General features: G+C 36.3%; 2 protein-coding genes across 3 annotated transcripts; one reads left to right on the top strand and one right to left on the bottom strand.

The window, feature by feature from the left end:
* Positions 1–8: 8 nt before the first annotated feature.
* Positions 9–2,500, bottom strand: LOC149724920 (replication protein A 70 kDa DNA-binding subunit-like). Its single transcript, XM_089893082.1, has one exon. The coding sequence runs from the start codon at positions 2,181–2,183 to the stop codon at positions 360–362; it is 1,824 nt and encodes a 607-aa protein (XP_089749208.1). The 5' UTR covers positions 2,184–2,500; the 3' UTR covers positions 9–359.
* A 6,763-nt stretch (positions 2,501–9,263) lies between these two features.
* On the top strand, positions 9,264–17,118 carry LOC149724919 (monocarboxylate transporter 14-like). Of its 2 annotated transcripts, none has more exons than XM_089891835.1 (8): positions 9,264–10,117; positions 11,123–11,266; positions 13,099–13,262; positions 13,604–13,790; positions 14,220–14,355; positions 15,126–15,264; positions 15,582–15,795; positions 16,422–17,118. In XM_089891835.1, the coding sequence occupies exons 2-8, from the start codon at positions 11,191–11,193 to the stop codon at positions 16,586–16,588; spliced, it is 1,083 nt and encodes a 360-aa protein (XP_089747961.1). In that variant the 5' UTR covers positions 9,264–10,117; positions 11,123–11,190; the 3' UTR covers positions 16,589–17,118. The 2 variants fall into 2 exon arrangements, with proteins under 2 accessions (XP_089747961.1, XP_089747960.1); XM_089891834.1 differs by lacking the exon at positions 9,264–10,117 and adding an exon at positions 10,131–11,046.
* Positions 17,119–17,144: the final 26 nt, after the last annotated feature.

Here is a 17,144-nt window from a genome sequence, read left to right as displayed (position 1 = left end):
TCCTAAACCTAAATGGGAACAGAATGCAAGTTAACTTAAACCAAGATGTGAAATTCAATGGCCAGTTGATACTACTGGTATAAAAAAACTTATACAAAATAGGAATAGTTTTAGAAAAAAAGCCAGGAACAGTCAAAACTGTTAACAACATAACATACAGGGAACAACTGAAAAAATTAAAACAAAAAATTTCCGAGCACATATCAACATAATATTGGCTTATATACAATAAACAAGCCGAACTGAGTACATTAATTCATTCATTGATAATAATCGTTGACAAAGGTTTTAAAAAATGGCAGCAAAACATTGAATGGCAGTTGAACCAATAGAGGCAATAAGAGAATACAGTTAAAAATTCACAGATTCATTAGTTTGTCAATGTCAGTTGTCAACTTCTTGATATAATCCACGTTGCTCATGGGAGAAACATTCATGATAGTGACTCTTGTGCGTTCTTCATCATTAAACTTATCTGACTTCACTCTTAACTTGAAGAAATAGCTTTTGAAGTCGACACTTTTCAGAGCCGCCTCATACTCCTGCTCGTTGGTGTCTTTTAGGTCTCCGAGTTGTTGAGCCGTCATGTTCAACAAAATTTCTGCTTGGTCTTGAAAGCAAGTCACCCAGGTGCTGTCAAACTCATCAGCCATATGCATGTTTAGAATGACTCTGTATTTGAAGTTTGGGCTTTCTGAGTTGCATTTTTCGCACCGATAGCTGCCATTCTGCAGATCAACCACTTTTTTGTTGCACTGGTCATTCGGACAAGCTTGATAGAGGATGTTTTCTTTTTTGCAATATAAAACTGTAGCTTTAACTGTTATGTAATCTGGTTTTTCTTTGGTACCAAGATTTTCTGTTTTAATATCTGCCAATGTTTTCCAGTTAGCAGCCATGTTACCACCACCACCACTACCTGTTGTTAGGACTTGAGTGGCCTGCGACTTGCCACCAGTTTCATACCACTGCTTCAGACTAAACGCTTCCGGTATATCTGGGTTTATTGTGACTGTTGTGGAGCCAATAGTAGACATGGAACAACCCCCAAAATCAGACACTTTTGCAGATTTTAAAACAACTACGGCTGATTCTTCTGAAGTAAACTTCTCGGCTTCTTGTCCCCACAGGGTAACTTGGATCTCTGCATTTGATTCATCAACCAAATTAATTTTTCTTACTTTCGCTTCTCGATTCTGGCTACGAATCATAACGGAGCTTAAATCTTCTGCCGATTTCAAGATTCCAATTGTATCAACAAGTGTATTCACATGGTTTCCAAGTTCGCTGATTTTTTTGAAGTTATACTGAATTTTTGGCACCAGTTTTGCATCGTCATCTTCACTCAATGTAATAACTGTGTCCCGTCGAAGAGTCATTTCATAATCATGAGTAGTGCTATTATACTGAGGATTCGCAGGTTTGAGAGTAGCATTAGCAATACAGAACACTTTTCCAACTTCAACCATACTGAAAAATTTGTCTGCCTCCTCTTTAAAACAGGTCACCTTGATGTCACCGGAGTCATCTAAAACTGTGAAACTAAATAGCTTCCCTTCTCCTCTTGCATTCTTCCATTCCCTCATAGCTCCCTTCTGCGTCACACGTGCACGTATTGCCCATTTATTTTGATAGGGTGTTAGACTTCCAATGGGCATAACACGGGTCTGTGTACCACCAGGCGTAGTAGGAGCGTCACCTTTTCCACCAAACGACATTTTTCCAGTCGGTTTCGGACTCTGCATTGCAGAAGCAGGCATTCTGTTTTGGTTTGGCTTAAGATTTTCATTTTGAACTGCTCTTCCATCATTTGCACTTGCCTGGGCATAATTAACAGGATTCCCAATCCGTTCTCCAACCTCATTACCACTTTGAACCACATCCAAGCTCAAACAGATAATAACTTTCTTTCCATTTTGCACCATTTTAGGTGACTGGTAATGCGTCAGCCTAACAATTGAATTGGCATCTAAAATTCCATCATTTACCAAGTGGTTGAGATTAGTTCCCAGCATGACAGTTCCAAATGAATAGACTCCATCAGACAATGCCAGTTTAATGCGCTCTATGTTGGGGCCTTGTACTTTCTTGAAGCTCAAGCATTGTAGGACAGGGTTGGAAACCTCATCACCTCTTAAAAGGGCTTGCACTGCTCCATGGGTTAGGGCTATGCTGCTACTCATTTTAACACAAAAGCTTTAAATTAAACATATATTTCAGTTTAACTTTGGTGTTCTAAAACAAAAAACGGTACTAGTAAAGAATCTTCCGTTACCTTAATTTAGGCTTTGTTTCGGTGGGAAAAATCTTCATTATCACAAAAATTTAACTTTCGTAAACGGTAAACGCGGTAACAGTACTGTTGTAAAGATTCTGTGGCTAAATTTTGTCCAACTTATTACAAAACAGGAGGAACGAGCAACCAATAAAGAAACATATCAAATTGCTGGCGCTAACATTAGCTGCAACATGTTACAACGGATAACAGGAACGAAGTCTTATTTTGTAAAAGTAGTAACCATTTTTTATTATCCACAATTAACATTGTTAAACATTACAGAAAGCATGAACAATTTCTCACTATAACTTATTATTTGTTTTATTTTAAAAATTACATCAATATAGCTATGATAATGCACCTATTTTTACATCGCACTACCTTTCTCGCATGAGTTTTAATCTCGCGCGGGGTTTTGAGTGACGTGTTCGAAACTTCGAATAACAATTTAACAAAAATCTTATACCTGCAAAGAGGGGTGTATTAAAACAGAGCGTAAAATATATATTTAGTTCATACCAAAGTCGTATAAACACCGAGTATTCCAACTGCCGTCTTTGTGTGTTCAAGATTGAACAAAAACAGTGACTTTCCGGCGCCGTGGCGTAGTGGTTAGCGCGCCTGCCTCTAACCCAGAGGTAATGGATTCAAGGATCGTCGCTGCTACCATTGTGGGCGTATGTGTCCTTGAGCAAGACAATTAACGGCAATTGCTCCAACCCAGTGGTCACTAATGGGTTGTCCAAATTATCAGCCATACATAAAAATGAGAAAAAAAAACCAAAAAAAATAATCATCCACAAAGTAACATACTTGGTAACTCGTAAGCTGGCGCGAGGTGCACACCCGTGTTATAACGACTGTCGTTTCCCGGCCACGCGAGGATAAAGTAAGTTACATTCATTCATTCATTCATTCGACTGGCAATGAGTTTAAACGAACTTTTTTTTCGGTTTTGTTTGTGTTTTCTTTATGTGAAGAGGCGTAAAAATCTGGCGTGAAACAGCTTCTATTTACCTTACCAAACATTTTTCGGAAAAAAGGATCCGGATTTAATGACTAAAATGTCACAAACAAGAGATTAAAGAAAAAAGCTAGAATTGAGAATTAGGATAAGTGCGGAAAACAAGAGACCACACAGATCTAATGCATGAGCACGGTATAAACTAATTAGCATAGTATTAATTAACCCTATCACTACAATGGTCGACTGAGATCGATCAAAACAAATCAAAAGTAACCAACAAAGCGGGTTTCAGTCGCCATTGGTGACGTACAAGGACTTAAGACGTACAAGGATTGAAAGATAGGTAAAGAATATGTGTAAATACGCTTTGTACAACTCCTGCACCATATGTTGACATGTAAACTTACACTATAGTTAAACTTGTCGTCGCTTAAAGACGTTCGTTTTTGTGAATTTGGATAAACCGTAATCACGCAGTATAGGTAATGTTAGAAGTTAATATTATTCATATTGTGGCGGTTGCATAATGATTTATTGCGAGCGGTAAACTAAAAGAGCGAAGAAACGAGAGACGCGGTGTTTATACCGAAGATAACGATAAGAAAAAAGCACTCGTCTACGCTTTGGTGCACACACGCTAATTGTGCGGTTTTAAATCTGAAAATTTAGTCTAAAAATTATAAATATATATTACGATTTGATTTCAATCAAGAGATTAAAGAAAAATACTAAAATTGAGAATTAGGATAAGTGCGGAAAAAATCGCCCTATCAGCAACAACAACAACAAAGCCAAGAACAACTGTTCGACGAAAAAGGATCTATATGACCACTACCGTGCTCAACCACTACCGTGCTCAACCACTACCGTGCTCAAAAATCGCCCTATCAGCAACAACAAAGCCAAGAACAACTGTTCGACGAAAAAAGATCTATATGACCACTACCGTGCTCAACCAGCCGCTTTTAAGTGCGGGGTAATGACACTTTTAGCACACAATATCCAATTATCATGATCGTGTTTTAAATTATTAACAAAAATAACGGTTCATAACTCTATAGTAGTCGTGAGGATACGATTTTATAATTCTTTGAAGGCTTTTTATTTACTACCAAATAGAACGAGGAGAAAGAATCAAAAGGTGCCCAGTCTTCACTTAGCCTACTCAACGACTTTATAAACGGTTGTTCCTGACAAATTGAAACATTTTTGAGCGCATCCGCGCCGGCGCAGTTTGGTCAAATGGGAACGTTTGTTTTGTCAGACCATACAAGTAGATCTTTATATAGGCCTATAGGCTATACTTATTGTGGTGGTACCTTTATTTTTCATACAAGCAAATTAAGTTTTTGATAACAATTGGCAATTCTTCCGAGAACAGGTAATATTGTGGAATAATATTACTTAGAACTGTGAAGATTATTCCTTTATAAATGTAGATTAAGCAGAGCTGCCGTATAAATAGATAGGAGATTCAATACAAACCACATGCAACATTGTTTTGATTTGGGTATAATGATCATTAAGGTGTACTGTGTGTGAAACCGAAAAGCATAAAATCATTACAGTTTACTTTCCTTGTTGTAGGTCACAGAATTGAGTCATGTATTCAGTATAGACAGGTTATAACTATGTCATTTATCATAGCATACTGAATACATTAAATAGGCTTTACATTTGTATTTTTAAATTTAAATAACGTTAGCAATGACCTATACCTATTGCTGCGTGTTATATAACGGTAAATACCAATCAATAATAAGGATATATTTAGAACTTCTCGGGACAGTAAAGGGGTATCAAGATGTGTATATGAATTGAAAGTCTAAAACGGGCATTCATAAAAGCACAACAGACAGTATTGTATTGAGTTGGCCATAAACCAGACCAAAGCGTCGATGTTATCTTTCGAACAGACCTTAATTGCTTTGATCGTGAACTTCATTTTAAAGTTCTACATATTTTAATAGAATGGCTTTAAATGGGCATTATTTGCCTCAATAAACCCCCTACTGAGCAGTTCAGGTGTTTGCCTACGCCATTTATAGTAGGTCGTGTAATAGCCCGGCATCTCAGTGTTAGCTGTAATTAAATTTAAATGCCAATTCCCCGAAGCAGATTTTGCTTGACATTGGTTAAAATTTTAAACCGAACGCGCGCTCTCATGTCTTGTAAAGCGGGCATGACCAAAGTTAGTATAGAGTCGACCAAGTTAGGAAACGTATTGTAAAACAATGAGTTTTTTTTCCATTGTCGCGCGTCTGTGACGTCATAGTCGCAGCCATTACGGAGCCCACGGCATAGCATTTTATCATTGCTGAGTACTGTTTTTCGTCTAAATCAGCGGTTCCCAACCTGTGGGTCGCGACCCCAACTGGGATCGCCTGACAATTTGCCTGGGGTCACCTGAGGCCTTCTGAGAAGTTTTGAATTTCATTAGTTTAGAAAGTTAACTCCTAACAATGAGCAGCTCACCACAGAGCGCATCGCGATTTTACTAGAGTACTAGACAAACCAGAACACCCTGGGCCTCATTACAGGATTTCGTTTAATAATGGCAAATATGCTCGGAAAGCAATATTTTAACGGCAGTTTAGCGGCCATGAAAAATTACAGGATTTACTCTTTTGATTTCAGGTAATTCATTACGTCACAAACGCCTTTACCATGAAAATAAAAATTTAATTGCTGATTGCTGAAATGCATTTAAGCAAAAGTTGGACTTGAGGTCGCGATTTTATTGAATTCCCGGCATCAACCATAGGTAGCCTACAATAGCTAGCCTAGCCTACATAACTTTCAAAAGCCACCCAACTAATTTTATCCTTGGGTTCACCGCAACTTGGCAAATGTTATAAAAGGGTCACGGCACCAAAAAGGTTGGGAACCGCTGGTCTAAATATTGCGTATTTTTAAGAACTAAGCACTTGTGCGCGTAAAAATGGCTTTCCACTAACGTTATATCGTATTACAATACCAAACTTCACATAAATAATCAACTTTTATTAAACACTCAATCTATTAAAGTAAAAAAAGGAAAATGTCAAGTATACCAACCAAAAACATAAAAGAACATGTTTAAAATATAAAAATACAAACAAAAACGCATAACATTAACCCTTTATTTGGCAATGTTGCGAATTTGCAACAGTTGTAAATTCGGTCTGTATATTTTTAATTACAGTGAAACTGTCCCCTCTAAATGTTTTGATGTATTTACTATGTCTATGTGATCAAACCAAACTGAACCTAAACAACTAGATTATTTCCATGTTTCCCTAGCAACCCTCTGAATATGGTGGAATTTTTGCATGCAAAATCATGGGTTTTGAAATTGACACCATAGGGTTTTAACGTTAGTTTTTTTGCTGTTAAAGTTTATATTATGAACAAATAACACTCCTATATTTGTTTTGTAGTATTATTTTAGGGTTAGGTTGGTCAAATTACGTATACACGAACAGTTAAATAATTTGTTGCAAATCCGCAACATTGTCCAATAAGGGAGATATTTTCAAATGAATTTCAGTAGTGTTTAATGACAGAAGAATAGATGATAGTTGAATTGTTTTAAGTTGCATCCAGCTCAAATTTAACCATGTTACTATTAATAAGGCACATTAAGGTATTAGAATGTCTAATTTAAATACTGTACAGGATAAATACACAGTAAATGATGCACTTCAGTTGATTTTAAGTGGAGATGTGTCAGATGTCGAAGACATTGGTTCTTCTAGTGAGGATGAGACTGATAATACTGTGCAGGAAAGTTTTCAGGATACAGTTATGAACATCAGTGTACCAGATAAAGTGGAGAGTGAGCATAAGAAAAAACATGTTTATAGGTGGAGAAAAAGAAATATTCCTGTTACCGATAGTAATTTTCAGCTTCAAAAGGACAATATAGATTCGATCCATTCACCGATCACCTATTTCATGCAATTTTTTCCTGAAAGCTTAATACGAACTATAGTAGAACAAACAAATTTATATAGCACACAAAAGATAGGTGTCAGTATCAACACCAATTACAGCGAAATTTGTATGTTCATTGCAATTCAAATCAAAATGAGCATTTTGCATCTGCCTTCATATTTAATGTATTGGTCCAAAGAAATGAGATTCCCACCAATTGCAGATTCTATATCATTGAAGCGATATCAGAAACTACGCCGCTTTTTGCACTTTGTTGATAACTCCACCTTTGATTCTGACAACCCAAACAAACTTTTTAAAATACAACCAGTCTTGGATGCAGTCAGGAATGAATGCATCAAAATTCAACCAGAACAAAGCCACTCAGTTGATGAACAAATAATTCCTGCTAAAACTAAGTACAGCAAAATTCGACAGTTTAATCCAAAGAAGCCAGTAAAATGGGGGTTTAAGAATATGGTCAGAGCTGGTTCTTCAGGATTTATGTATGATTTTTATATTTATGGAGGAAAAGATTCTAAACAACTTGCACTAAGTGATGATGCAACTCATCTACAGAAATCAGCACAAACTGTTGTGAAGTTATGTCAACATCTTCCTGTGAAACAAAATCACCAGCTATTTTTTGACAATTGGTTTACCACCCTGGATCTCCTTATATACTTAAAAGAAATAGGAATAAATGCGTGTGGCACTATACGTGGGAATCGCTTACAAAATTGCCCTCTTCTTTCAAATGGAGATCTAAAGAAGAATGGAAGAGGTGCAGTAGACTTTAGATCTGATTTCAACTCCGGCATAATAGTAACGAAATGGTACGACAACAATGCAGTTCACATTGGGTCAAACTTTGTTGGCATAGAACCGATGAGCACCATAGACCGATGGAGTTCAGAAATAAAGGAGAAGGTTCCAATCCAATGTCCACAAATAATTACAATGTACAACAAAGGCATGGGTGGTGTTGACCTTGCAGATATGCTCATATCTCTGTATCGAACAGAAGTAAAAACAAGAAGATGGTACATTAAAATTTTCTGGCACTGCATAGACATAGCAAAAGTTAATGCTTGGTTGTTGTACAGCAACATTGTAATGAAATGTCTATTTCAAAAAAATCACAAAGGACCCTCCTAAACTTTGTTGTTGACATATCCGACAATTTGCTGTACCGAAACAGCTGTTCAACACCAACACGTGGAAGGCCTTCAAACAAACGAAAGCTAGAAAATGATACCCTTCCAGGAAAAAAGCCTTTCACACCGACGCCTAACGAAATTCTTCGTTTTGACCAAATTTCTCACTGGCCAGAACCTCGATCTCAAAGAGGGAGATGCAGACTATGTAAATCGGGTTATTCCCAAATATACTGTAGTAAATGCCATGTGTGTCTGTGTCTCAAATCAAGTAACAATTGTTTTAAAGAGTTTCATTGCAAAAATTAAGTATATATTATATAGTAGGGTGGGGAAAGATGGGACACCATTAACACAAAATATCCTGACAGTTTTTTTAAACAATACAAAACGGTTTATAATTCTTTGACTGTTCTTTGTTTACTACCAAATGGTACGAGAGGATGGAATGAAAATGTGTCCCATCTTGCCCCACCCTACTATACTAACCAGTATATCTTTTTTTGGATGTTTATAGTTTTTGGTTGCTTATATTTTGTGATTGAATATATTTTTTGGTTATTATAGTTTGATGTTGTTTATATTTTTGGGTTATTTTTAGCTTGTGTGCAAATACACTAATATACATACTAAAAATGGTTTCTGTAAGGTTTTAAATAGTAAATGATTTTAAATTTAAGTAAGCAACAGTTTCAAGGGTAAATTGTAATAAATTAACTTTAAATTTTCCAAGTTTTTATATTCTTATTTTCACCCTAATTTGGCAATGTTGCATTTTTGCAACAAATAGTGACCGCCAAAATAGGGGGGTGAGAAACAAAAAAGTAGAAAATTTTAAACTTTACACATACATATATACCAAAAAATATAACAAATATTTTTTTGTATAACTTAATCATAAAGTGCCAAATAAAGGGTTAACATATACTGGTGTATCTAGCGGCAGTTTTTGCATGTAAATTGCCGTGACTTTACTTTTTGGCTCACAAACTTAACACCTATATACCCGGCAACGAAACTTAGGGTATCTTGGTAAAATTTTCCTAATATTAAAATGACATTAAGGATAACAATACTGAGTTACTATTTTTGGTCTTCTCCTTGAATTAATAATAATAAACCACCCTTTCTACGTTTATGAAATCGGAAACCGCGAACACCTTATCTGCTAGTACTTAAGCAGTTTCGAGCTTCATAGTCACTCATGTTGGATTATAAATGTAGTATATAATGGTTCCGTAGATTCGTAGGTATGATCATATACTATTATGTAAACTATTCTGATTGCTGCTAGTATTAATCGCCAACGTAAAGTACCCAGTTAAACCACACTGTACGCTGAAAACCAGTTAAAATACTGATTTACTAGAAATTAATTCTTGGATTTAATATTATATAACAAGATTTATATTAGAACTTATATTTTAAATGTTAAAACAACCGCTAGATGTGTTTTCTAGCTTTGTATCGCTTACAAGACCGAATAAACACACACCGACCATGCATTTGTATGGGCGATTCAAGCTCTGTGGGTTCCGTAATGGCGAACACAAGCGTCGTTTCCTGACGTGACGTTGGGCATGCCAGATGTGTTGTTACGCATCACCAGTTGATCAATACGCAATGAGTGTATAGCAATTGTATTGTAGAAATTGCTTGTGTAACGTCGTAGTTTTGTTTTATTTAAACATTTAAAGGATGCTAGAATGTACCAAGGTAAAGAGCAGTAGTAAATTGATCGGTTGTTTTTAGTTTTAAGTTTAGTCAACAAAGCGAAATTTTGTAGAAATGCAGTGTTGGGTAAGTGGGCTTTGAATAGAAATTAATACCCAAAGATTTTAAAATACCTACTTTATCCATTAACTTTAGCCTATGTTGTCCAAGAACCATTGCCTCCGGCTAACTTAATGATAGCTTTCTTAACTTTCAAGCTACATAATCATAACATACACCAGAGCCTACACAGGTATTTATAGACCATGCTAAACGAAGCTCTGTAAACCGATTGTTTCCGGTTTCTGGCAAAGCAAGTGTTATTAGTCGTTACCGGCTTTCTGACAACATGTCAACAACACACCTAGATAGTTTACCAAAAGCACAGCTTCGACCAAAGTAGATTGTATTAACAAACTCCCCATTGGAATAGTATTACATACTATATGCCTTATATGGTATTACAGAATAGTCTAGGACCTAGCCAAAGTAATTTCCAATCAGACATGCTACTACGATTTAGAGCTTTAGGCAAACACCGCATTTAGATTCAGAATTTAATTCGAAAGATGTTGTGCTCGTCACTGTAGTGAAGTCTGAAGATACAATGTTTACTTTTCAGTTAATTTATTTCTTTATGGCACATTTTCAGTTAAAGTGCGCTTTGCAGAAAGAAATGACAAGTTTTACTCAGACCAAAAAACAAAGATATTAGCAAGTATATGTAAACCGTATATCATGGCCTACTCAATATTGAGTAGGCCATGGTCGTAGCAATGATTTTATTATACTTTTCAATCTTTCAGAGTGTAGTCTATTTACGAAAATGCTACTTGGAGAAAAATACAAGTTTCGTTGGGTAGTGTTATGTATGGCTGCTGTGATCAATGGCTTAACATGGGGGCTATTGTACGCCATTGGTGTAATTTACTCAAGTTGGCTGACTTATTTCAATGAACCAGCCAGTTATGTGTCTATGGCAGGCAGTTTACCATTGACAATTGGCTGTTTTGCAGGTTAAGTATGGTTGTGTTATATTCATCAGTGTTACGTAACTAAAATGAATTGTTAATTAAAGACTTGTGCTTTTAGGTCCATTCTTTCGACCTATTGTTAACAAGTTCGGCTTAAGGACTTCTGGTTTCTGCGGTGGTGTTATAATGGCGTTTGGGATCGCCGTTAGCTACTTCGCTGAATCTGTTCTTACACTTTGCTTTACATTTGGTCTTGTTGCAGGTAGGGCGTTAGGTTTAGTTTTTAGGGCGTTGTGTTTAGTTTTAACCGAAGCACTTTGTATTCAGGCGAGCGGAAACGTATTAAATTCCTGTTTACCACGAGATAGTTTAACCCGAAACGCATCGATTGTAACATAAAACATTTGACGTATTTCACAGTTTAAAAATTATAAGTGTATCCATGTACACACTATGACGTTATAAAATTGAAGAATACAAGTTACTGTATATACATATATATACATAGTACAAAACATCCGGGTAGCGTGCAGGCTAATGTCTACCCGGCCGAAACCTGAGCTATATTGTATTGGTTAAGCGCAGTGTATGTGCTCGCTATAAATAAAGAGCTGGTTTCAATGGTCTAATTTAACCTTCTAACATTAAAGAAACTCTAACACGCGATTTGGTATTGTTCATTGTTACCTTTACCGCAATATAACCGCCATGTAGAGGTAAACGTGCGTTATGCACGCTAAAAGCCATACACCAAGCCCGAATTGGGCATACTGCATTATTCATAGTGTATCGGTCGCACGTAAGCTTTTTTAACAATGCAAACCACATGCTAGCTTGGGCAAACTGTACAATGACATGATGTATCTATATATATATGAACGTAGTATTATGATTTTAAGCGCCATTTCTCCGTACTGTGGTTAAACGTATACGGTTTCCTATCTAGTTTTGTTTGTATTCCTTCATTGTCTTCCATCGTATAGCCTAGTATATAGTAGGGTGGAGGAAGATGGGACACTTTTTGACTGTATTTACTCGTCCCATTTAGTAGTAAACAAAAAACATTCAAAGAATTATAAAACCGTATCCTCACGACTCCCATAGACCGGTGTTAACTGTTTAAAACACGATCAGGATATTTGGTTATTTTGTGTTAAAGGTGTCCCATCTTCCCCCACCCTACTGTATATATGTATGGAAAATATGTGTGTATTATATACCAAATCTGTAAACATTGTATTCTTCAGGTAATGCAAAATTTTAATTGGGCAATCTCTCTCTATATATATAGTAGGGTAAAATGAGACGCATTTCTATTCCATATTCTCATCTAATTTAGTAGTAAACAAAAAACATTTAAAGAGTTATAAAACCATATGCTTACGACCCCCATATAGACCGTAGTTAATTGTCCAAAACACGATCAGGGTATTTGAATTTTTGTGCTTAAGATGTTTCATTTTACCCCACGGTACTATATACAGAAATGTGGGATAAGACGAAACATGTTTTATTTTGTTTTCTTTGGTAGTAAACAAAACTATTTACAGTATTATATAACCGTACTCCGGTGACTCTTAAAATAGGCTTTTTTAATTTTTAAAACACGATGAGGGAATTCAGGTTTAGGTGCTAATGGTAGCCCACCTTATCTTACATTGCTATAATATGAATGAATGAATGAATGTAACTTACTTTATCCTCGCGTGGCCGGAAAACGACAGTCGTTATCACACGGGTTTTAACACCTCGTGCCAGCTTACGAGTTACCATGTATGTTACTTTGTGGGTGATTATTTTTTTCTTGGATTTTTTCATTTTTTATGTATGACTGATAATTTAAACAACCCACTAGTGACCACTGGGTTGGAGCAATTGCCGTTAAGTGTCTTGCCCAAGGACACATACGCCAACAATGGTAGCAGCGTCGAGCCTTGAACCCATTACCTCTGGGTTACATGCAGGCGCGCTAACCACTATACCACGGCGCCGGAATAATTGGAAGTGAACCCCCCAGAACAAATATAGTTTAACACCATGGTATTATCGCCCTAACTTTATTCGTTTTTTTGTAATACTGTGATGTACTTTTAGGCTTTGGAGCTGGCCTGGCGAACTTTAGTGCATCAGTTGCGGTAAATCAGTATTTCTACCGCGAGAGGTCGCTAGCTGAAGGAATTATGGGCGGGGGCTTGTGCATTGGAATGTTCCTTTTGTCGATGCTACAGCAATTTTTTATTGAAGCTTATACATGGCAGGTGCTATATGACTGGTGCTTTATTGTTTTGGTCGAAAAACTAAATAATGTGAGATTAAAGATGTTTTGTATATATACAAAACATTGTATATATATATATATATATACATATACAAAACATACAAAACATACAAAACATTGTATTATATATATATATATATATACATATACAAAACATATATATATATTTAAACACAATAACTTTTATCGGGCAATTGAAGCAAGACTATTAATTGTGTGGGTGTAAAACAGTTTGGATAAATATTAATTACGCCACATTCTTACCTAAATTGTTAAAAAAAGAGTATTTTTTTTAATTTCCTAAGTAGTTTTCACATGTAGGGTACCATGTTACTCTCGGGCGGAATATGCACACATATATGTCTCGCCAGTCTCTTCTTCATTTCACCAAAAGAAGTCGAAACTCATCCTCTTAATATGTGGAAAGAATCAGACTCAACGTCCGGCGAACTGCAGAAGAAAATACGCAACGATCTTATCAGTGATAAAGGAGACCAAGAGATAACAGGTTATATTTTTTTTCTACAATGCAAACTCGTACGCAGAGGAAAAGTAATGATTTATAAAATTTGACATTTCTGCTACTGGTTTATTAAATACAGTGCGGTACTTGTTATGCACATACCTTATACGGCATTATTTAGCAACATATTTAATGTACTGATAATTCGTTACTTAACCCTACACGTATGGTAGGGTGGGGGAATATGGGACACAATTCCACTCTATTTTGTCATCCCAATTGGTAGTAAACAAAGAATTATAAATCTGTATCCTCGCGACTCCCGTAGACCGTTGTTAATTGTTTAAAACACGACTAAGATACTTAGATATTATATGCTAAATGTGTCCCGTCTTACCCCACAGTACTATACATGACAGCATGTCATCATATACTTTTTTTTTAAATGTGCTTTTCGTTTTAAAATGTGCTCAGATTCGGCAAACAAGAAGGGTCGTTGGGACTTTGTAAAAATTTGGTGCGACCCAAGGTTCATGCTTATAATTACATCAGATTTCTTGAGTTGGGTTGCCTTGTATGTCCCATACGTCCATCTTGTTGAACGAGCCAGGTATTATGGGTGCGACCTCGGCTAGAAAACGAATTACGCGTGTTGTTAATGATATAGTAGGGTGGGGGAAGATGGGATACCTTTTCATTCTATTTTCTCGTCCCAATCGGTAGTACACTAATAAAATTCAAAGAATTATTAAATCATATCCTCACGACTTCTATAGAGCGTTGCTAGTTGTTTAAAACACGTTCAGCATATTTGGTTATTATAAGCTAAAGGTGTCCCGTCTTCCCCCACCCTTCTATATGTAATCGCCTATATACATGCTCGTGAAGCTCGTCAGATGATGTCTATAATTTGCTCACCTTAAATTTAAAAATATAGTTGGTTGGGGTAAAATGAATCATGTGGTCATTCTCTTTTTTCGTTGCAATTTGGTATACAAAGAATATTTACAGAATATATAAACGTATCGTCACAACTCTTAGAGTTGGTAATTGGTAAAACACATTATGTACAGTAAGGTAGGGGAAGATGGCCCACCCTATCCTTCTATTTTTCTGTCACATTTGGTAGTAAACAAAGAAAATTCAAAGAAATATAAAACCGTATCCTCGCGACTCCAATAGACCGTTGTTAATTGTTTGAAACGAGGTCATGGTATTTAGATATTACGTTCTAAAGGTGTCCCATCTTTCCCTATACCCTACTATATTAACCGTAACCAACTTACCCCACACTACTATATTTTGTACATTATTTATTACGAAAAGTTACAAAAGCACAAACACTTTTTAGAAATAGCCACTAAAAGTTCTGGTTTTTAGGACTCAAGGTATTTCTGAAAATACATCGGCATGGCTTTCTCCGGCTATAGGATTCGGTGGGCTGGTGGGTCGGCCTTTAATTGGTTTTGCTGCTGATTTCTTTACAATTCACCCGTTCTGGGCGTATACTACAGTGCAGGTAATTAACGATCGTGTAATAGGCTTAACACTATGTAACTTGATGGGTCACTGTTTTTTCGGTGGGATTTTTTTATCTGGCTGGCAACCTAGACAATCTATTGTTGACCAATGGGTTAGAGCAAGTTTCTTTCCTAAGAACACATACACCAATAATGGTAGCAGCACCGAACCTTGAACCTATAACCTCTGGTTTAGAGGCATATGCGTTCTAACTAACTGCTGCTGTGCCACGGCGCCAGTTCACATTTATTTACGCCACTGGCATTAAGTTTAATTATTTTTATCAAATTAAAACCATTTCTTCAAATTTATTAGACTCTTTGCGGAATTGGAACAATACTTAGTCCGTTCTGGTCCAGTATAGAAGGCCTTTTCGTGTTTGCTGTTTACTTTGGATTTCTGTCTAATGGATACGGCCTTATCAAAGCCAGTGCCGCAAAAATTCTCGGTCCATCTAATTACGTTGATGCATTTAGTTGGATGCTAATGTTTGAAGGGGTGGGCATTCTTCTTGGACCTACAGTTGGTGGTAAGTAAATGAATGAATGAATACGGTAGATAAAGAAATCAAATGTAAGTAAATTGCTCTCTTGAAAAAAAAGTATATAGTAGGGTGGGGGAAGATGGGACACCTTTAACACATAATACCCAAATATGCTAATTGTATTTTAAACAATTAACAATGGTCTATGAAAGTCATGAGAATATGGTTTTATAATTCTTTGAATGTTTTTTGTTTACTACCAAATGAGACGAGAAATTTTAAAGAAACGGTGTCCCATCTCTCCCCGCCCTACTGTATATTTTATCATACCGACGTTTTGTATGTAATGAACGGTATACGTTTTGTTTAGGAAGGTCATTTACTTATATTTCCATTATGTCTTGTAGCAGCAAAAGCAGGTTATATAATATGGTGAATTGCTCCAACCCAGTGCTGGTCACTAATGTGTTGTCCAAATTGCCAGGCATGCATAAAAAAAATCAAAAACAATTTCACCTAAAAAGTAACATATACATGGTAACTCGTAAGCGGGCACGAGGTGTATGAAACAGAACACCCGATTTTAACGACTGTGGATTTGCGGCCACGCGAGGATAAAGTTGCATTCATTCATCCATGCCAGAAAATAACAGCGTACGATATTTGTGCAGGGGCTATTTATGATGTGACTCAGTCTTATGATTGGACTTTCCGGTTCGCTGGCGCATGTCTTATAATCTCAGCAGCTATTTGCTTGTTGAAGCCACTTATTATAAAGCAGACCAAAAGTTCTCAAATCGTCTTAACAAAGAATTTCGAACGTAGAGAAACTTGCTAACAACCCTACCAAGGAACATACGTGGCAAAATTCTAATGTATAATTTAGGCCACTTTGCAATTGGCTTTTAGGTTAATTTTTTTTAAAACGCTTTTTATACCTTTATTAACTTTGCACATGTACTTATGCTCTTGTTTATTGCAATTCCTAATAAATGTGATAATTGTGGGTGGTGCATGAATAGTTGGGTGGGGCAAAGAACATTAAATAAATTATAAAAGCGTATCCTCGCGACTCCCATAGACCTATGTTATTTGTTTAAAACACGAACACGATTGTTGAAATCATGTGTGAAAGAAGTCCCATCTTCCCCACCCTCCTATATGTTATATTTGCCCGGGGTGTAAATTATTTCTGCTCGCTGTTTTATAATTTGATAGAAAAACTTAACCCTCAGTGCAACAGCCCAGTGGACATTAAGATTAACCTTCGTATTATAATTAATGCAGTCGCATGGCGCCATTTAACTGTACTTACACATCAGTATACTATAAATATATGCTTTAATAAATATTAATATAATAACTTTACATGGCCATTACGGTAGCGAAAATTT

This window comes from Ciona robusta, chromosome 14 (assembly GCF_009617815.1).
Source record: "Ciona robusta chromosome 14, ASM961781v2".
Taxonomy (NCBI): domain Eukaryota; kingdom Metazoa; phylum Chordata; class Ascidiacea; order Phlebobranchia; family Cionidae; genus Ciona; species Ciona robusta.
Note: the sequence above shows the minus strand (reverse complement) of the source record. Positions and strands in the feature narration are given on the sequence as shown.

Coding starts and splice junctions, on each gene's coding strand:
- LOC149724920 (XM_089893082.1), bottom strand. CDS start 2,183: ATGAGTAGCAGCATAGCCCTAACCCATGGAGCAGTGCAAGCCCTTTTA.
- LOC149724919 (XM_089891834.1), top strand. CDS start 10,857: ATGCTACTTGGAGAAAAATACAAGTTTCGTTGGGTAGTGTTATGTATG. Junction 11,267..13,098: donor TACATTTGGTCTTGTTGCAG/GTAGGGCGTTAG, acceptor ATGTACTTTTAG/GCTTTGGAGCTGGCCTGGCG. Junction 14,356..15,125: donor CATCTTGTTGAACGAGCCAG/GTATTATGGGTG, acceptor TCTGGTTTTTAG/GACTCAAGGTATTTCTGAAA.